The sequence below is a fragment of the Mus pahari genome, chromosome 19, assembly GCF_900095145.1.
Source record: "Mus pahari chromosome 19, PAHARI_EIJ_v1.1, whole genome shotgun sequence".
In the NCBI taxonomy this organism is placed as follows: domain Eukaryota; kingdom Metazoa; phylum Chordata; class Mammalia; order Rodentia; family Muridae; genus Mus; species Mus pahari.
Genome location: NC_034608.1, coordinates 70,524,238 through 70,546,761, shown reverse-complemented (window position 1 = coordinate 70,546,761; position 22,524 = coordinate 70,524,238). Strand labels below are relative to the sequence as shown.

General features: G+C 34.0%; 1 protein-coding gene across 2 annotated transcripts in view; it reads right to left on the bottom strand.

The window, feature by feature from the left end:
• Gpm6a (glycoprotein M6A) overlaps positions 1-22,524 on the bottom strand; it is a 251,554-nt gene that overhangs the window by 89,031 nt on the left and 139,999 nt on the right. Inside the window, exon 1 of one of the 2 annotated variants that reach the window (XM_021218770.1) lies at positions 9,444-10,031. The exons of the other annotated variant lie outside the window; for it this stretch is intronic. Coding sequence (XP_021074429.1) covers positions 9,444-9,480 — 37 coding nt within the window. The 5' untranslated portion in view covers positions 9,481-10,031. Of the gene's footprint in view, positions 1-9,443; positions 10,032-22,524 lie in introns of those variants that run through there. 2 annotated transcript variants of the gene reach the window in all.

Below are 22,524 nucleotides of genomic sequence, written 5' to 3'. Positions count from 1 at the left end.
TGTAGAATATGAAAGAAAGTAATGTACCAAAGTCAAATATTGTATTGATAAGATTAAAAAGGATATAAACTTTTATATTTTTCCATAAAAATTATTTTATATAATCATATAAAATAAATGATAGTTTCAGTATATATTACTAAATATTATTATAAAAGAGATACATAGATACATATTAATAGCACCTACTACTCATTTGTGGTAGGCAGAAATGTCAGTGATAGGTATTACTACCTGTTTGAAGATTAAACTTTTATCTAGTATTTCACATGAACAAACATTTCCCCAAAGTTAACTTTCTTTACTTTACTATATAAGTAACATCTAAATTATGAATTTATTTTGACTTTTCCAGATTTCATTTTCAACTTATATAGCAGTGCTTTCACAAGATTATATATATATAATTAGATATCAAATAGGCTTAAAAACACAGACATTAAAATATCATGAATAAATGATACTGACTAATCACTCTTGTGAACTTAATTTTCATGACTTCATATGGCCTTCTATTTATATTTAAAATACTGGTCATGCTATTATTCTTGGAACTTATTGCCCCACAAATTGGTTCATTAGAAATATTTGATGAAACTCTTGTCCTTAGTTGTCCTAGTAAATTTAAAAGTGGTATTTATACTTTTTTTTCTTTATCAACACAGTAATGAATAACAACAACAACAAATGTCCATGGACAGCAAATATTCATATTGTTATCCTGTTATTTCTTAAACAATATCATACAAAATGTTATCAAATCTAAATTTCTTTCCAAATTTTGTCACTCTCTGAAGAACTTGATACTTCAATGTGCTTCACTTAATTGCTAGACTTGGGAAGGTAAATATATGTGGGAGTTTTAATAAAAAAAAAAAAAAAAAAAGGAAAAATCTATTCAGTCTGATGAAAGCTGCTATCAAACTAGTGAACATTATCCTGTTGAAGAATAAATGATTATTTTAGTTCAAACCTAATGGTATAAAATAGAGTCAAGGCAACATACTTATTTTTACGTTTTGAGCTGCTTTGGAGTCTCTGGGAGGAGACGAGTTCTAGCATCCTTTTTGTTGGATGCTTGACTTTACCTTCATTCTCTTTTCTTCCTTCCTCCATGTTCTCCTCCTTCTCTGTCCCCAGTTATCACCAGATATTTAGCGACTTACTTTTCTACTTAGATTCATAAACAATATAATTCTTACCTTTAAGAAGTTTGTATTTTGAAAGAGCAGACAGGAATTCACCTCTATACAGAAAAGGATGGATAGTAAGGCATGCTCGGTATTAAATGTCAAACACTTAGAGAACAGCTGACAGGGCAACTCAGAAAAGGATTTATCTTTGAGCTCTCACTTTCTGCCTCTAGGAAAAATGCTTAACTACTTCAGTAATATTCACAATATGTTATAATAACAGGAGCGAAGAAGTGAATAATACATCTGATTAGTAAATTGTTATGTACAAAGGCTACAATAATTCTGATTGTTCATGATTAAAATTGATGCAAGAACACAAGACATGATAAAAACAAGATTAGAAAACCAATTCTTAAATGAAGAAGAGTGTCTATTCTAAGTCAGACAGTCCCATGTGATATGTTTTATGTGTTTAATAACCTTTCCACAAACAGAACTCACCACAGCATTCTTCTTTGTGAAAGTAAACATTCTGAAAGTTCATTATACCTTTTGGAAAGAAATCTGGCTATGACAGTGTCTAATGCTTTAATATACTGTAATATTTTATTTCTAAAGGAATGCACATTTAAAGCCACAGCCACCCCCTCTTATTTTCTGATCTTGTTTATTAATATAAATGAACTTGGCGCACACCTTTAATCCCAGCACTTAGGAGGTAGAGGCAGGTGGATTTCTGAGTTCGAGTAAGTTCCAGTACAGCCAGGGCTACACAGAGAAACCCTGTCTCAAAAAACCAAAAATCAACAAAAAACAAACAAACAATAAGTAAACAAACAAACAAACAAATAAATAAATGGACTTCTCAATGAACCATAAATGGTCTCCACTAATAGATTGATTTCTTCTGAGATAAAAGTTAAAATTTCCATTCATAATTACAGAAAAAACAAACAGTTATTATTTGTCTCTTGTTTTTACACAACAGAAAAGAGCTTGGATCAGTTTAATACAATCCATGACAAAATTCACACCTGAGATTGAGGGCACCTGGAAAGCACTGATTTTGTCATGTCAGAAATTGATCCTTGTGCATTTGTTTGATGGAGGCTGTTTTTTTGTTTTTTAATGACCTGGGCATTCTGCTTCTACAAATGATAAATAAATTCACTGGTATTTACAAAATGGGGAGTCGTGTATATGTGCTGTGACTGGCTAGAAGGGAGGGATATAGAAAGAGGGAGGCCAAAATTGACATATTAGTGGCTATGTTCTTGATGCTAGGAAACCACTATGAGGGATCATCTCCTGGTATGTGAAGGTTTCCTCAGTCTTCCACAGCTACTTACTGTTTAACTAATTAAACATTTCAGCATAAGGCCTACTTTCAATAGTCAATGAAGTAATATTAATATCTTTCACATAGACATTCATTTTACTGAACTAGCTATAGATTTATAAAACCTCTGCACTCACCCTTGTCAATGAGCATCTCAGTGTTCAGAGATAAAATGTAACTTAGGTAAAAACCATAATTATTAACCGAAGTAATAAAATACAAGAGGATAAAAATTGTTTCAGAAAAGAATTATGTCTAAATGAAAGTAAGAATAATAACTATAAGAATGCACATGATGTGAGAATGACTATTAAATTAATATTAATGACAATTAAATACTCCCATAACCAATTTCTTAGGGTGACATTTAGTAGAAGAAAAGGATAAAAATAATTTCTTAGACAAATGACATTCCAAGTTGTACCCATTAAGCTTATAAATAAAAGGGTATCAAATTACAAAACAGACTTTTGTATGCTTCATAAAACATGATGGGTTTGGGGAACCAAATACCTCAGTACAAAAATTAGCTGAAGACATTATTCATGAAAGTATTTGTTGAAATGAAGATTATCCACTAGCTGAACCAAAACAGTTCCTTTTTCACAAGTCTGCAACTGGTCAACATTGAAAAAGGAAATGATGTAGTTAAATTCAACATCTTATTGATAAGTAAAAATTATTTGCTGATGGATTGTCACTTTACAGTTAGTAAATATTTTGACATACTAACAATTCTAATGTAATAGACATATTTATCTATTCTATACTCTATTCTAATCATTTGGGATAGTCATAAAATTTTGGAGCATCCATATTTGTTAGCACTGTTATCTTGGGATGCTCCTGAATTTACTATTGTAAAAATAAAAGATGTAGGTAGGAAATCATTTGAAGCATCAAAGGATGCTAAAAAGTAGTGTCAATTTAAAATTTTAACATCGATTAGATACGCATTTAGTTAAGTACCACTCAGAAACTTAAACTAAATATATTCTTCATAGATGTTTTACAGAAAAACCTCTTAATTAATGCTGATTTTTTTTTTGCTTCAGTTAGAGGTAATTTTATAATAACAAAGATTGACTACCATTTGCTAAGTAAGGGATGAACAACAATTATGAAAATAGGTGAAGAAATAAAGAGATGAATCAAGAATTGCCAATTTCTTAAAGTGTGAATGTGAATTAAATTGACTCCTTAATAGACAATGATTATGATTTTTACATAATTGGTTGATGGTTTAGGTAAAACAATTTTTTGTCCTTGTGAAGGATATTTGTAAGTGTTCAGAACCCAAGAAGGAAGACTATAAAATGTCATTATAAATCACAGAACACGGCTGATAAATGCATGTGATTGGAGCAGTCACTACATAGGACATGTGGCAGATAGCCAATTGGTGATGCTTTGTGCAAATCACAGTAGGTTTAAAAGTTCAAATGCTGGTCTCAGATGTGACTGTATTGAACCCAAATTTAATATTACTGTCTACTGTGTAAGTTGGATTTAGTTAATTAACCTATTTGATTTTTAGTTTCCTCAGTGTAAGTACCAATTAAAGTTACTGCAAAGAGCCAATGTAGTAATTTATGTTAAGTCCTTAGGCTAATGTCTGTTACTAAAGTCACTAGGCAATTATGTTCACTAACATTCTCTGGTATGGTAAAGCCAAAGTTGCCTTCCTTTTTAAATATCTTACCATCAAGAATGTTGAAAAACCATCCTTCAATTAAAAAGTAAACCTTTTCCAAAGCTGTTTTCATACATATATAAATTTGTAGGTGTATCTGCATGTAAAATGCAGAACATAAATTTTAAGGTTACTTATTAAATATAAGTCCACATTTTCAGTGATGTGGCTGCATTGGTATTATCCACATGTCTGTCAGTTACACCTCACTCATATTCCTGTCTGGTTCACCAAGCTTGACTGGGATAGTGTAATTGCTTGAGTCTGTCTTTGATGCCTTAGCTTTGAGGGAACAAAACATGTTGAGTAATACCGTGGGTGCTTTCTTTTGTGTACATCACTTCCTCTACCCATTGTTTCATGAGACTTCCTCTAGAAAGCCCTCCTAATTCAGGAATGTCTGAACTGAAATTGTTTACAAGGTAAGAGTTAGTCATTTGTTTGTATACATGTACCTACTAATTCACTAATAATTAGAACTTTTTAAACTACTTATATTTTCCTACTAGAAACTGACAAAATGTCTCTTACATAAATGCATCTTACAAATAAAGTATAATTTCAGTATCCTCTCTTAATTATGCGTGTGTGTGTTTCTGTGTGTGTTGTACAGATGATGTGTATGTGCCATATATGCATATGCATGCAAATGTATGGGAGATGATAATGCCCATATAAAGCAGGGCTGTTTCCAGCTATCTTCCTTAGCCACTCTCTGCTTTATTCCTTTTAGATAGACTTACCATGAACTTGAAGTTCAGTGTTTCAGGGGAGGTCCTGGATCTGCCTGCCTCTATCCTCACAATATCTCATTATATGGATGCAAAGAACTCAAACTCTGGTTCTTAAACTGCTTAAACCTCAAGTGTTCTCACCATCTCCCAAACCCAGTAGTCCCTCTTATTCACAGTGTACACATTCTAAGATTCCCCAGTAGACACCTTATGTCATGGGTAGTTGTGAGGCTTTTATTTAGAAAACAATGAGTAAATAAGTAACAGTAAGCAAGTAACAACTAATAATAAACTCATAAAACTAATAACATGACAGAGCAACTGATGTATTGCAATGAAACTGTCAACTCAGTGTTTCTCTCTGTGTTACTCTCAGAATAGCTTAGTGCACTCTAGTCACCATTATCTGTGTGATGATGTGCATGATACAATGCCTATGTAATAAGATGGAATAGAATAAAGGACTGAGAACTTATCACTCACCATAACTGAGGCTTCGCTCATGTGACAGTTGACAGCAAAACTAGAACAGATTTCCTATCCAGATGACCCTGCCTTATCATCTATCTTAAGAACATCAAAAGAAGTTAAGAGTTCTCACCTTTCACTTTCAAAATGCCCTTTAGGGATTTCTTTGGCTGGTCTAAATTTCCAGCATTATTGCTTTAGATCATGGAGATTATTAAGCAAAATAAGGGGTACTGGTATACAAGCACTCTGAATTGTCACAATCAATATGCAATATTCCATAGCTAGTATGGAAAGAAGATGGTGACTAATGGTTGGGTGATATATTCAGCATGGATCCACTGTACAAAGAGAGACTCATATGGTAGGTGGGATGGACTGAGATAACATAGACTTTCCTTCTGGTTTCCCAGTACAGCAGAAATACTAAAACCTACATAATGTTTGTGAAAATTTTTGTTCAACATTCTCAGACTTCAGCAGTTCGCATACAGACTTATATCAGACAACAGTTGATCAGAAGTAAAAGAATTTATAAACATAATCATAAGAAAGGAGGATATTACTTTGTTTTATATATTTTTCCAGATGAAACCAATCAATTGTTTTGCATACTGACAAACTTCAATAATGGGAATACAAAATGTTTTCAATGAATATTTTTATATTTACTCTGAAATAAGTATTTTCTTCTACTGAACTATATGTCAAATCCATATACTAATTTGTTCACTAGACACAACTGGCTTGTGTAATATTATCAAATCTTGTGTCTCAATGAGTTTTATTGTTTGTTTTTTAGTATTTATTTATTTATTTATTTATTTATTTATTTACATCCCAAATGCTGCCTTTCTCTAGGGTCCCTCTCTACAAAGCCCCTCCAGCTCCCCCTTCCTCCCTCATTCTCTTCTGAGAAGGTGGGACTCCCTTGATATCCCCCACCCTGAGGCACCAAGTCTTTGCCAGGTTAAAAAGAAAATTATGTAACCTTTGCTCAAACTCTCTTTAAAACCAAGAGCCTTTGATAACATGACGCAGCCACCACGGGCTGAACACATTTTTAAAGAACTGGCTTTTACTTAGAATGCTTTACCAAAGGGAGATTTTTTTTTTCCTTTCTTTTCTTTTTTTAAGGAAACATTAGCAACCCTTCAGTGCAATGAGATATTGTTGGTAAAGGCTGAAGAAAAGAAGTGTGCAACAGATTAAATGACTTCCATTTGAGAACTGAATCAAAGCAGGGATTGGCAGGAGACAATGTCTGCTGAACTCACCCAGACTCTTAAATTATTCACCCTCCTGATCTGAATATTCATCTGGATGAACACAGCTCTTTTGCTGTTTGCCTTTTATGGACAATGTGGGGAAGGGCACAGAAATACAAAGGAAAACACATTTCTTATGGAGACCCTTTTAAGTCCTTAACCATCAACGAAATATCCTTCTCTGATATATTTAGTTAAATTACTGGATTAAATTTTACATGCTAGTGGAATTTAAGAGGTTGTATAGGTAGATGGTGATACAAATTTCAATCTATCTGAATTATAGCAAGGAAAACATATTTGTTGCCACTTCCTCTGAGAGAGAATGATGTTCCAAAGTTACGGCTGGAAAAATGGATAACAAACAATGACATCACTTTCCTTGGTTGCTGTGTCTGCTATGGCTCACACAGAGCATCTAACCTGTTAGCACACTCCACAATTGAATTCAAGTGTTCATTTGGTGTAATGCTTATCTATTTAATATAATCTGGTTGTCTTTGGTTTAAAGAGAAGCAATAACATTAAGTACAATAAAAGACATTAAATTAATAGAAGACTGGGAAATGCCTTTCAATCAAGAGAGTATGCTGGTATCAGAATCTGTATCAAAACTCCTGTGCGATTTAAGAAAACAAGAGGGGAGGTAATATAAAATGCTGCTTTCCTTTCCAGGAGATGAATCGTTAAATCTGTCTATCTGAACCCTTAAAACATTTCCAATGATTTGATCTGCTTGTCAAATAGTTCCTCTAAAAGCAATCAATACAAAATTCATAGTGTTTCCTAGCTATTTATGTTCAACTGTAACTTGACAACATCAAACATGTTAAAAAGTGCCATGGGTAGAGTTGAGGGTGAGAAAAGGATACTTAGGTATGAAGAGAATTAAATCCATTCCTCAATTAAGATAACAAGCCGATCCACAGATATTTTACATAGAACCATCATGTACTTACTGCACACCCTATAGATTCTTTTAATTTAACATTGCTTTCCCCCACTATTGCTGTTTATATGTACATATGTTAATGATAAGACACCCACTGTGACAGATCATCCTTTCAATGTTCTGCTGCCTCCCCTCTATGAACGATTTTTAGTATTGCCCAAGGAGGGAGGGAGATCATAACATCATTACATCATTTTTCTTGTTCTTGCCTCTATCATAGCTTGCTGAGAACATTCAACCTGTTACCATGGTCTATAATTTAAGATTTTATTTAGTGTAATGAGTGTCATTTGTCTACTTAAAATGATTGAACTGCTATTTTCTTTGCTTAAGAAGAATATTTGATTTGTACAAACAAAAGATGTGAGAATAAAAGATTTATTCAGAAAATAAAGCAGTCCCCTGAAAGATCTAGTGTACTATAGACAGGAATAGGTAAGGAAATTTACCCCTTAAAATCTCTAATAAACTCTTAAGTTATTTGTGCAATGATAAATGATGTTCGTGTTTTTATTTTAAAAGCTTAGTGTTATAATCATGCTGATTTTTATGTTTCTCTTCAAATGTCATTATCAACGAGAGCATAAGCATCAAAGATTATTAGCTTATCTTTTATCTTTATTGCATATAGGAAACATTTACATACTTAGTCGTATACAGGTGGATCTGTGTACAGCATGTTTATGCAAAGGGGTGTGTAGGTTTCGGTGTGTGCTTGTGTCTGTCTGTGTGTACATATATGTGTATGTGCAAATTTGTGTGTGTGTGTCTGTGTGTGTGTGTGTGTGTGTGTGTGTGTGTGTGTGTGTGTGTATACTTAGAGGGCAAGCACACCGGAACATTTTAACATGAGATAGCATACACTGAATCTCCAAACTACCGGTGACATCATTAAAAACGCAGGTTTAAAACGAGAACACATTTATATGCATTTAAAATCATCCTTGAAAACATCTCTTTTCAGTGATCCTCATACATTATTTTCTTTATGTGTATTATGTGGTATGAGTCTTTTAATCTTAAGAAAATGAGTGTTTTCTCTAATGTTACATAAGCCAGTGCACAGACATGACAGCAAACACTGCCTCTACTGGGGTGAAAATAATTTCCTCTGAAGCCCCACTTGATGTATAAAAAAAAAAAGAATTCTAAAGCTGTTTGAATCATTTGAAATGGGCAGCATTTGTCCAATTTTAATAAAAAAATTTGCCACATATAGACAGATATAACTATAAAGCTTTAAAAATGAATCTGATATTTAACAATGATATAGTATAGGTTGATTATAATCAGCCACACAGAAAGAAAAAAATCTAATGTCATTAAATAAACCCCAAATCAGTGAACCTTTGCTCCTTATTAATTAAAACAACACTGCATCCAGAAAAATAAATAAATTCAATGAATACAACCAAATTATACTGCAAGCTGTTGCTCTTTGTTCTATCAGACGGCTATGCAAAGGTATTGATAATGGTTACATCATCAAATTTTTAACTGCAACTTGTGCACTGTGTTTGTACCTGAAATCTCGAATCTCGGAGCTTGGCTTGACAACCATGAAAACATGAAATAAATGAAGTCTAACAAAGACTGGACTAAAGACTAGTTCGCCACACTGTACTCTTATCATCAATATCGGAATATGCATTTCGGTACTTATACCTATAAGATGTTCGAATAATAAGGATTGCAATTGGCATTACAGCAAGTGAAGAGCAGAGGAAAAAGGAAGGGAGAAATGCCTTCCAAGAGATAAAGATTCATTAGTCTCTCTAGCAAGTGTCTTCCCAAACGAGGGAAGCACAAAATGACCACTTACTTACAAATAAACCCGTTTTAAAGCACAGTACCTTTCTGTGTCTGTCCTTCTTCCATATTCTCTTCCATGGCTACCTTTCTTCAGGAGAATCTGGTGCACGGAATTAGTCAAAAGCTCAATTAGATGTCAAAAAAGCGTGTGCCTTTTTTCCCTGGGCAGCTCCAGCAGCAGTGGCTTGGGCAAGTCCTTGGAGCTTAGCTGAGGCTCCCTCGCGCCTCTTGTTTGCTTAGAGACTGGCTGTCAAGTGTAATTTCATTCAAATTACTCTTCCGTGAAGATTATCAATTTTTCTTCTCAAAGCTGCCCATTGTGTGTGCCACTGTAAGCAGGTACTCAAACAAACAGCCGGATAATTTTGGGAGGGGGAGTGGAAAGGGGTCTGGATTCTAGGAGCAGAGACGCTGTGATTCACAAGCCTCGCTTTGCATTTAAAATGGGGGAAAGAAATTGAGGTTTGTGCTGAAATCTCGGCTTTAAACTGGAAGCAGGCTGAACTGGGAACAGACAGAGGGGTGTCCTCCTAGCATGAAGCGGACCACCAACCCATAATTCCCCCCTTTGCCACCACAGTGGGAAAGCCCGAATTCTCCTCCTGTCTTTCTGCTGCAGTCGTTTTTTCTCACCCAGTCAGATTCATTACAAAAATGCCCTTTCCTTTTACCTCCTCACAAAGTGTCTAGTTAATTTGATTTAAAGGTGCCAAGGAGGGATGTAATTAGACTATCTCAAGGCTGGTCTGTTAAAGCTGATTATTAAAATAGGACCTTTATTTCACGTCTTTCAGAATCAAGGAGAAATAAAAACATGGTTTTCAAAGAAATTAGTATAAATCTTTTGTTTTAATAAGTATTTTATTAAGTGGCGTAGGACCTTTACAGGTAAAGAGGAAAAAGAATTGGTGTCTTTGCAAAGTATTATTAGTTTAGCCCACAAAAGCTGCCAATTCCGAGTGGGAATTTTGCGAAGGGAAAAACTCTAAGGGTGATTATTGGAGAAGGGGGGGGGGGCGACAAGAAGAAGGAAAGGATTCTGGATAAGGAACACCAGGATAGCATTTTACAATGGGAATCTGCACTCTGATTAGGAATGCAAATCACAGTGCTGCAGTCTGGCAATAAATTAGCAATCCTGCTCAACCTATTGAGTGACAGGACACAAGTAGTGTCGCAATACTTCACAAAAGGTACAGGAAGAAAATAAACCCTGTCTGTCGAGGCTGTGTCAAGCTTTCCTAGAGTATAAAGGAAGACTCTCTGGTCTATGTTCCTCTCGAAACAAACATGCATATGGAAACACACAGAGATGAATAAGCTCCTGCCCCTGATGGAAAAGATGTATATCCTCATTATCCATATAATATGCTTGTGCTATAGGAAAATTTTCACATAGGTTGTAAGGCATGTCAGCAGCATTTTGCACACCACACTTTCAATTGCAAGAGCACTTATTTCAAGGAAAAATGATCTGACAATGCTCCAGTTTATTTACATAAATGAAGGTCTACTTCTCTCGGATAATCAACATTTCTATTCTTTTTGTGAAATGTGTTTAACCCAAGGGTAACTGTGATTGAAAAAACTCTAGCCACCCAGCTTTTCTGTCTGTCTGTCTGTCTGTATATATATATATATATATATATATATATAGAGAGAGAGAGAGAGAGAGAGAGAGAGAGACAGAGACAGAGACAGAGAGACAGAGAGANAGAGAGAGAGAGAGAGAGAGAGAGAGAGACAGAGACAGAGACAGAGAGACAGAGAGACAGAGAGACAGAGAGAGACAGAGATTTTGAGACAGTTGCTTGTTCAGTGAGATTCAAAGAGAAGCCATAGGGAAACCAAAGAAGCCAAATCATAGCAATCCCTCTGCTTCAGCCCATCTCTCCGCTGACATATCCTGGCATACACTCAGAACAGAGTGGAGCCTCCATCCTTGTTTATCTGCTTCATTCATCTTACGACACAGAAGTAATCAGTGTAGCAAATTATTAACAGCAGCACACACACAAATAATAACATGATCTTATATTTTTAGGTATTTTATAAATTTTAAGTGCATTACTTAAGGAAAATAGGGAGATCATTCTCTTAGCCTGTATGTTGGAATATCAGTCTGCTACTCAAGCTTATGTAGGGTCTGGGATAGTAAATGAAGAAGAAATTCTTAGAGCAAACATCATAAGCTGATTCTTTGTCTAGGATTCTAACTTTTGAAACTCTTCTACCTTTCTATTCTAGGACATCACTGGTGCCTTCAGTGTCACCCATGTAAAGAAAAAGAAGAAAAAAAAAAACTAAAGAGAAAGAAGTAGAACGTGTTACAATATTTGCTGGGCAAGATCAATAGAAAGATACGATTACAACTTCTTTTTTATTCTGGAAATTTCAAGGGAACCATATATTTGTATAATAACCAACTTATTGTCAGAATGGTTATCTTTATAAAACAAAAGCAACTCATCCTTTGTTTTATTTGTATTTTTTCTGATAAGAATCCTTTTAAAAGGAAATAATTTGTTTATAAGATAGTTGGATTCCTCTGAGGTCATATGCAAGCTTCATTCCCCTGACACAATATCTGATGACTCCACATCCTAGGTATTTCCCACACCATTCGTTCTACAGTATTCACAACTCTGGGTGTAAAATAGATATTTGTGTGGTTAGTTTGTGTCAGATTTCCCCATTACGTCCTATTCCCATGTCTGCATTCCTTTACTAATTAAGAAGTTCATTTCCCAAACCATCCTTGGTTTTAAAATATTCAGACCATCATCCTTTCATATTGAAGATAATGTAAAGTTTCCAAACTGATGAGGAGAAACACGTACATACATATTCTTATATCAACAACCTGTAAACAAGCTAAGATTCTTTTTTTTTTTTTTTTTTTTTTGACATAGACACAAAGCTGAGCCATTTTGAAGTCTACACTCTTGTGGGCTATCAGTATATTCACATTTATCTAGCATTATTTCTACCACCCCACTCTGGAATGCTTTAAATCTCCCCCTAGTGGAGTTTTGCATCTGTTAAACACAAATTCTCCATCTTCCTTTTCCCATTTGACAGCTGGGGTTGATGTTGCTGGTTGACATTTTTAGGATATTTGCAAAACCTTTTGTCGTTTGAAGAAAATCAGTTAAATATCTAGTTATGTGAAAAGTGGCTCATGAGATGTTCATGAGAAAACCTTACAGAAAACTGATTTTATGAACTCTAAATATAAAACATTAACCTTAGTCACTGCCAATGACCTTTGCTCTGTATTTCCATTGTGGTATGTTTGAATGAGAATTGTGTCCTTAGGATCATATATTTGAAATCTTGATCCCAAATTGGTGGAACTCTTTAAGAAGGATTAGAGGTGTGGCCTTATTGGTGAAGGTATGTTATTGAGGGAAGACTTTGTTTGAAGGATCAAAAGCCCACACCATCTCATTAGCTCTTCTTGATTCATGCCTGTTTATCGAGATGTAAGTTCTCAGTTACCACTCAAGACGATGTCCACATGTATGCTGCCACAGCCCCCACCATGATTGGTGTGAACTCTAACATTCTGGAACCAAATGCTCCAAATTAAACATTTTCTTTCATAACTTGCTTTAGCCAAGGTGTTTTCACAATGCAATAAAAAAGTAACCACAATGATCATTAAAATCTACAAGTTATGGTGATATAGTGCCTCATCAAATATTCTTTCAATTATATTCATTGTATTTGTCCAGACTATAGTTTTACTTGTGGTATTTTAAATACATAAATGGACACCTAAAAACTATAACCACTAATGTTAAAGAAGATTATTCTTTGAAATATTATTTGAGATGTATTTATGATGTATATTATTGTCCCGTGTAGGCTAAAGGATAGCTTACTTACATAGTCTAAAATTGTAAGTCCCCCTCATTTTTCCTAACTTTGGTTTAAATACATCTCCAATTTACGACATGCTATCAACTGAGAAAATATCTACATATTCCTCAACTATATAATGTACTTATCTTTATATTCAACTATATTCTTAGAAACAACTATAGTTACAACATATTAGTTACTACAAAGCATATGTAGAAAGAATATAAGAAAAATGAAAGAAAATTTTATGGGTTCTGATTCATAGAATAAATAGGACATATTAAAAATATGATTGTGTGGATTAAGTATAGTGTACAGAACCAAGAGTCATGACCAATTTAAAATTTTCTTTTTGTCTTGAAATCTTTCAAAGCTAGACAGAGCATCATCTCATGAATGAAATACTTAGATGGCAAATTTTGTCATATTTAGAAAAAGAAATAAAACACAAATTGACTACTGCTTTAGAGTAGGGGGTTGAAAGTAAAATTTAAGACAGCGCTCAATATCCAAATACTGCCTGGTGAGAGCTGGTCTCTCAGGACTGCAGACATGCCTGTGAGCAGAGGTAAGATCACCAATTCTGCTCTGAGTGACCTACCCAGAACCCTCAGGACACAGGATCCAAGGAGTAGCCTTGGGACAGGATCCTTCCAGTTTCAGTCTGCTCTGGGAGCTGATCCTGTGACCCAGCTCTCCATACCCAAATACCCCTGGGAAAGAGCTGGTCTCCCAGGAGTGCCAACACAGAGGCTTCCAGGAGGGACAAGCCACAGTCAAAGACAGCAAGACCAGCTAACACCATCAAGAATAACCAGATGGCAAAAGGCAAGCACAAGAACCTTACCAACAAAAACCAAAGCTACATGGCATCATCAGAACCCAGTTCTCCCACAACACATTGGAAAAGCAAGATTTGGATTTAAAAATCACATCTCATGATGTTGATAGAGGACTATAAAGGACATAAATAACATCCTGAAAGAAATACAGGAGAACACAGGAAAACAGGTAGAAGCCCTTAAAGAGGAAACACAAAAATCCCTTAAAGAATTACAGGAAAACAAAGCCAAACAGGTGAAGGACTTGAACAAAACCTTCCAGGATATAAAAATGGAAATAGAAACAATAAAAAAAATCACAAAGAGAGACAACCCTGGAGATTGAAAACCTAAGAAAGAGATCAGGAGTCATAGAGGCAAGAATCACCAACAGAATACAAGAGATAGAAGAGAGAATCTTGGGTTCAGAAGATACATTAGAAAACATTAATACAACAGTCAAAGAAAATGCAAAATTCAAAAAGCTCCTAAGCCAAAACATCCAGGAAATCAAGGACAAAATGAGAAGACAAAACCTAAGTATATTAGGCATAGAAGAGAGTGAAGATTCCCAACTTAAAGGGCCAGTAAATTTCTTCAACAAAATTATAGAAGAAAACTTCCCTAACCTAAAGAAAGAGATGCCCATAAACATGCAAGAGGCCTACAGAACTCCAAATAAACTGGACCAAAAAAAAAAAAAAAAAATTCCTCCTGTCACATGATAGTCAAAACACCAAATGTACAAGAAGGAAACAAAGAATATTAAAACCAGTAAGGGAAAAAGGTCAAGTAAGAAATAAAGGGAGAACTATCAGAACCATACCAAACTTCTCACCACCAGAGACTATGAAAAGTAGATGATCCTGGGCAGATGTCATACAGACCCTAAGAGAACACAAATGTCAGCCCAGGCTACTATACCCAGCGAAACTCTCAATTACCATAGATGGAGAAACCAAAATATTCCATGACTTAAAACAAATATACACAATTTATTTCCACAAATCCAGCACTACAAGGGACAATAGATGGAAAACGCCAGCACAAAGAGGGAAACTACACCCTAGAAAAAGCAAGAAAGTAATCTTCTTCAACAAACCCAAAAGAAGATAGTCACACAAACATAAAATAACAACAACAACAACAAAAACAGGAAGCAACAATGACTATTCCTTAATATCTCTTAACATCAATGGACTCAATTCCCCCAATAAAAACACATAGACTAACAGACTGGACATGTAAACAGGACCCAGCATTTTGTTGAACACAAGAAACACACCCCAGTGACAAAGAAAGTTACTATCTCAGAGTAAAGGGTTGGAAAATAATTTTCCAAGCAAATGGTCCCAAGAAACGAGCTGGAGTAGCCATTCGAACATCAAATGAAATCAACTTTCAACAAAAAGTTATCAAAAAGGATAAGGAAGGACACTTCATACTCATCAAAAGAAAAAAAAAATCTATGAAGAACTCACAATTTTGAACATCTATGCTCCAAATGCAAGGCCACCAATATTCATAAAAGAAACTTTACTAAAGTTCAAAATACACATTGCACCTCACACAATAAAAGTGGGAGAAATCGACACCCCACTCTCATCAATGAACAGATCAGGTAAACACAAACTAAATAGAGACACACTAAAGATAACAGAAGTTTTGGACCAAATGGATTTAACAGATATTTATAGAACATTTTATCCTAAAATAAAATGATACACCATCTTCTCAGCACCTCATGGTAACTTCTCCAAAACTGACCATGTAATCGGTCACAAAACAGGCCTCAACAAATACAAGAAGATTGAAATAATTCCATTCATCCTATCACATCACCATGGAATAAGGCTGGTCTTCAATAGCAACAAAAACAACAGAAAAAAACAACATCCTACTCAATGACAACTTGGTCAAGGAAGAAATAAAGAAAGAAATTGAAGACTTTTCAGAATTTAATGAAAATGAAGGAACAACATACCCAAATGTATGGGACACAATGAAGGCAGTCCTAAGAGGAAAACTCACAGTCCTGAGTGCCTCCAAAAAGAATCTGGACAGAGCATATACTACCAGCTTGACAGCACACCTGAAAGCTCTAGAACAAAAAGAAGCAAATACACCCAAGAGGAGTAGACATAGACTGTAGGAAATAATCAAACTCAGGGCTGAAATCAACCAAGTAGAAACAAAAAAGAACTATACAAATAATCAACAAAACCAGGAGCTGGTTCTTTGAGAAAATCAACAAGATAGATGAACCCTTAGCCAGACTAAGCAGAGGGCAAATTAACAAAAGTAGAAATGAAAAGAGAGATATAACAAGAGAAACTGAAGTAACTCAAAAAATCATCAGATACTACCAAAAAAGCCTGCATTCATAAAAACTGGAAAACCTAGATGAAATGGACAAATTTCTAGACAGATACTAAACAAATACCTACATTAAATCATGATCAGATAAGCCATCTAAACAGTCCCATAACCCCTAAAGAAATAGAAGCAGTCATTAAAAATCTCCCAATTTAAAAACAACAACAACAAAAAAAACAAACAAACAAAAAAAAACAAAAACCAGGCCACGTGGGTTTAATGCAGAATTCTATCAGACCCTCAAAGAAGGCCTAATACCAATATTCTTTAAACTATTTCACGAAATAGAAACAGAAGGAACACTACCTAATTCATTCTCTAAAGTCATAGTTACACTGTGTACGGTTTCTGTCTAATCAGGAACCTGTGACAATTTCCTTTCATACATGACTTCATAAGATATTTTTTTCTACTTCTATCATGTTTAATGTTCCAAATAGATTTTAAAAACTGGTTGAATGAATATTTCTTTTAGCTTCAGAAGACATCATGCATATTTAAGAGGCATTTAACTATTATAAATTATTTGGATGACTTAAAAATTTAAAACAGGGCTATGTGACAGCCAGGGCTACACAGAGAAAAACTGTCTTGAAAAACCATTTATATGTATATATATCATCAGATACATAATTTGAAAATATTTTCCCTAAAAAAAAAAAAAAAAGAAGCCAAATTTAGTGTTTTCTCTTGGAAAGCTAAAACTATCACAAACCACAGGCTGTTTAAAAAATGTTAAAGAATAATCATGACAGTCCTTGGGGTTTTGTACTCATTTAGATCAACCCATTCACAGAACGATTGCAGTTATCACAAGTCACTATGGCCCCCCAATTTCACTGTTAATTATACAAATGTTTGCTAAGGATCCTTCCTCTCATTGAAACTTGAGGTAGGTAAAAGGAATCCCTGGCTTATTATACACACCCTTTATTAGTATAAGACAGCCCCAGATTACGGTGATGTTACCTAGTAAGAACAAAGCAAGCACAGCAGAGAGCAGATGAACCTACTGAAAGAATATCTCATCTATTCCTTCTTGTCAATTTCTTGAAATTAAAATAAAATTACATCATTTTCCACCTTTGCTTTTCATCCCTCCAAACCTCCCCATGAATCACCTTGTTCTCTTTAAAAGCCACACTCTTTATTGCTTTAATTGCTGCGTAATTTTTTATTCCTAAATATATAATTATAACCTTTTAGTCCATATAATGTGATATGTGTAGGATTTCAGAGCTTCCCATCTGACATTGGATAAACAGTTTGGGGAACCCTTCAAGGGAGCATTATGTTCTCTTGCAAGGTTCTGTTTTGTGTGAGTCGATTAAGAAAGAGAGATTGCTATCAAGTAAAATAGCACCGGCCACCATATGGAGTAAGCAGAGTAAATAAGAGAGAAAACCTATTCTAGATTTTTCAAATTGAATATGAAAAAAAATCTCAGAAATAGAAATACAATTCTGGTCACATGCAATGCACCACCATTTTGCATCTTATGGAAACATTCCTTTACTGATCATGATGCCTTTAGGTATCATCTCCCAAAGCTCCCTAGGAGGCTTGTACTGAAAAACTCAATTATAAGATGAATATTGATCTTAGTTTTTCAAAAAGTGATGAAAAAGTTGAATATTCATGAGAGATAGCCTGTGGCTTAGAAGACTTTAATCTTAAAATGAGACAATGGGAAACACATTAGTATTTGCCCTTAAGAAATTAACTTTAGCAGACTATGTTATATGACAAATCTATTTTCAATAAAAGAAAAAAATGAATGAAATATAAAGTAATGTAAAAGAATAATAAGCCCAGAAAAGAAAAAAAATAAAAAGAAATGACCTTAAACGTATGTAACATCCTGTTCCTATTTTATTTTTGGTCATTTGGGTTCTAGCAAACGAAGATATTTTCTCTCAAATTCATTGATACTACATTTTCATGAATGTTGCCCTAAATCCAGTTATAACTGTAGTATAGAATATTTACAACTGGCCATTTTTTTTTTTTATCCAATGTTCTTTGGATAAATTCAACCTACTTTTTTTGACTGAGAAAATGAAATTGGTAGATATCTACATTTCCAGTAAACTACCCCCTAAACTTCCTTCATTTAAGCATCTTTTACTTCCTCATACATTTACTGTTATTTCTATATAAAACACTTTCTTTGGTAAGTCCATGTCTCCAAAATTGGTCATATCTTACATCTAAGTTGGAATATTATCCCCAGAAAAAGCATTCCTGACTTGCAAGAAAGGTATTTTTTAGTACTCATAGATCAGGCTTTTGCAGTGTCATTTAATAAATATATCATTTTACATATATAGCTGGCACTTGCTTCTTACCTATAAGCAGCATATCTGTGTTATACTACACACTACTCAAGAGTATAGTAAGCACTCACTACAGAGAAATGGACAAATGATTAATTATGATAACTGAATAAGTGAATGTATTCCTTTAAAAAAATTAAAATACACATTCTTAAATTTTTCAGCCTCTACAAAATATTATTTTTAATTTGGACATAACTCATACCAGTTCTCAGGGATACTGTCAACTTTTCATGCATCAAATATCTTTTTTGCTATATTGATGGCAGAACAATAAAAATACACTTCATAGTCTAAGCAGTAAATCAAAAACAGAAACACAAAACTGTTGTTTGGCCCCATTCCTATACACAGGAAAAGTTATAATTTCGTGAGCATTGATTAAGAGAAAAAAGCAACTCAAGGATAGTACTCTTCAGCCCAAATATGTCCTCTGAAAATAGAATCACTTGTCACTATGAAAGTATTGGTACAATAAAATATTGACAAAACTTCTAAGTCTTATATAGTTTTTATTGTCTCTGTCTTCAAAATTCTAGAAAGCCGGAGAAACAATTTCTCCTTTTGGAAATATTCTCAAATATTCATAAAATAGCATTTTCTGAAATATAGCAGAAAACTTCAGGGATAAAAGTATAATTTTTTCGTAGTGAAATGAATGGAACTGAATATTATCAAGTGAGTTGAAAAAAAAGCTAATTTCAAAAAGGCAGTTATGGTAAGTTTTCTCTCAGAGATAGATTCTAGACAGAAGTGAAAAGACAAGATAAGTGAATGATGCTATTATGGAAGAAAAAGAGTGAGTGGGGGTGAGACAGAAGATAGATAGGGAGTGAATGTGATTAAAGTTGATAATATGCATATATTATAGTTTGAATGTGAATAGCCATATATTCACATATTTGAATTTGTTGTCACCAGAGAGTAGAACTACTTTGGGCAGATTAGGATGTCTGGCCTTGATAGAAGAGATTTGTCACTGAAAGTAGCTTTTTCAGAAGCTCAATTCAGGATCTCTCTGTCTGTGTCTCTGTCTCTGTATGTCTGTGTCTGTGTCTCTCTCTCTCTCTCTCTCTCTCTCTCTCTCTCTCTCTCTCTCTCTCCTTGCTGTGCTATATCTATATCTATCTGCTTCCCTCCGTAGTGATCATAAACTAGCCCTCTAAAACTGTAAACAAGATCTCAATGAAATTCAAAAAGGCAGTTATGGGTATGTCTTTCATAAGAATTATGGTGTCTCTTTACATCAATAGACAAATGCATGAAAAAATGTTTCAATGAAAATATTTTATACAATTAATAAACACCATCCTAAAAATAATTATGCCTCTAAGATATCATGTCTAATATGCACTGGTTTATGCTTTACTCAACTTATTTTATACACAGAAATATTTATAAAGTGGGTTTAAGTAATTTTTTATGTAGATCATGATTTCAAATTATTTACTAAGTAATCCACCTTCTCTAAACCATATACCATCTGTGATCATCTTTCAGGCAAATATACCCAGGTCGGTTTCTGACTTCTCTTATCTGTCTCATTGGTTTATTCATTATTTCTAGTGATAAAAATATGTTTTAATAATCTTGACTTTAAAATTACTGTATGAAAGAACAAGTCTCCATCATTTCCCTTTTCCTAATTGATCAAAATTGCCTTAATCTTTTAATTATTTATGTATATAATAGAAACACTTTTAAAATGTAAGAAAGTTTCATTGGTCTTGTCAGTCTCATGTCAATATGATAGATTTATTGAGATTTGATGAACATTATTGCAAAATTAAATCACCCTCAGTAGCTATATGATAGTATCATTTTCATAGATACAGAACTATTTTAACAATTTTTTATTAGATATTTCCTTCATTTACATTTCAAATGCTATCCTGAAAGTCCCCATATACTCCCTCTGCCCTGCTCCCCAACGTACCCACTCTCGCTTCCTGGCCCTGGTATTCCCCTGTACTAGGGCATATAATCTTTGAAACACCAAGGGCCTCTCCTCCCAATGATGGCCGAATAGTCCATCTTCTGCTACATATGCAGCTAGAGACATGAGCTCTAGCTCCTCCATTGGGGGCCTTAGAACTAATACATTTTAAAGGTATTTTTTAATATTCTTATATATCTTTTGTTGTTCACCTTCCCACATATTTTAAATTCCCTATTAATATTTTATATTAAATGATCCAATGCTTTGGATGTTTTGATGAAATATTTAATTGATCTTTTACATATTATAATAATGTCTATACATATTTTTGTATAATCAATCATATCTTAAAATTGAAAAGTAGTTTATACCTGATGATTTTATAATTTTTTTGTCTTATTCTGTATTCTGCTCTCCATGTGATGTTTTATTGGCTACTGAGGTTTAAAGAAATGATTCTACGGTTGGTCTGCTATATAGTGTTTAATAATAATTTGAAAACATACAGTTTAACTGTTTATGTATGTTTCCTTTAAACCATGTTTTGGCATTTTAATTATTATAAAATAATGGAAGACAACTTTAAAAACTATGTTCACTGTATATTTGAGTAAAGAATTCCTGTTGTAAGATAATCAGTTATACAAATTTGGTACAGTAAACAGAAAAATACTATACAATTAATAACTGTATAAATCACCAACAAGCAAAAGGCTATAATAAATGATAGAATAACATGTTTATATATATATATGGATTTATGGATTTATGGATTTATATGGATATATGGATTTATACATATATGTATATGACAGAAATTCAGGACATAATCCTTTAAAATATGTGTAGTGAGTTAGCCTGATGGTGTTTGTATTCTAATGCTAAATACTGGTTTCACAATACGTGGTTGCCCCCAACCAGCAGACCATCATGTACTCAAGTGATCCCATGTGAACCTTCTCCCCAATTTAACAGGTCAATAAAAGACTAGCACCTGTGATTAAGCAGTGCACAGAGAAAGGTGAGACTGGAGACTCAAGAAGAAATTGAAGGTAGAAGGACTCAGGAGGACACCAGAGGAGCAGGAGGAAGCAGCCATGAACCCACAACTGCGTGGCCAGGAAAAACAGAAAGAACAACGTGGTTTATAACTGGGAGATAAGTTAATATAGCCCCAGATCTATCCATCTAGGCATATGAGTTATAAATAAAATATCTGGATTGTGTGTCTTTTATATGGGTTTACTAGGATTACAAATTCTAACAACAAATATTAAAAGTTATTATTTTTATTTTTTTATTTATTATTATTATTATTTTCTTTGTTTACCTTTCAAATGCTATCCCGAAAGTTCTCTATACCCCCCTGCCCCTGCTCCCCTACCCACCCACTCCCACTACTTGGCCCAGGCCTTCCCTTGTGCTGACTGGGTCATATAAAGTTTGCAAGACCAAGGGGCCTCTCTTCCCAGTGATAAAAGTTATTTTTAATTACATAAAATGAAAGAACATTTTTTTCTATGTTTATTAATACCATTTAAATGACTTAATGTAATGCTTTCAGCTTTTTCAAAGTGATAACAATAACTTGGTTACTAGTAACCATATATAATATTCTAAGCATTAAACTATTATTAAAACACATACTTTGTAATATATATGAAAAATTTTAAAGCAACTTTTGTTGTATAAAATTGAAGTTTTTAGACAACTTTTACAGGCTACACAAGTAATGGGGGAAATTTAAGTGGGGTTTTCTTTTCTTTTCTTTCTTTCTTTCTTT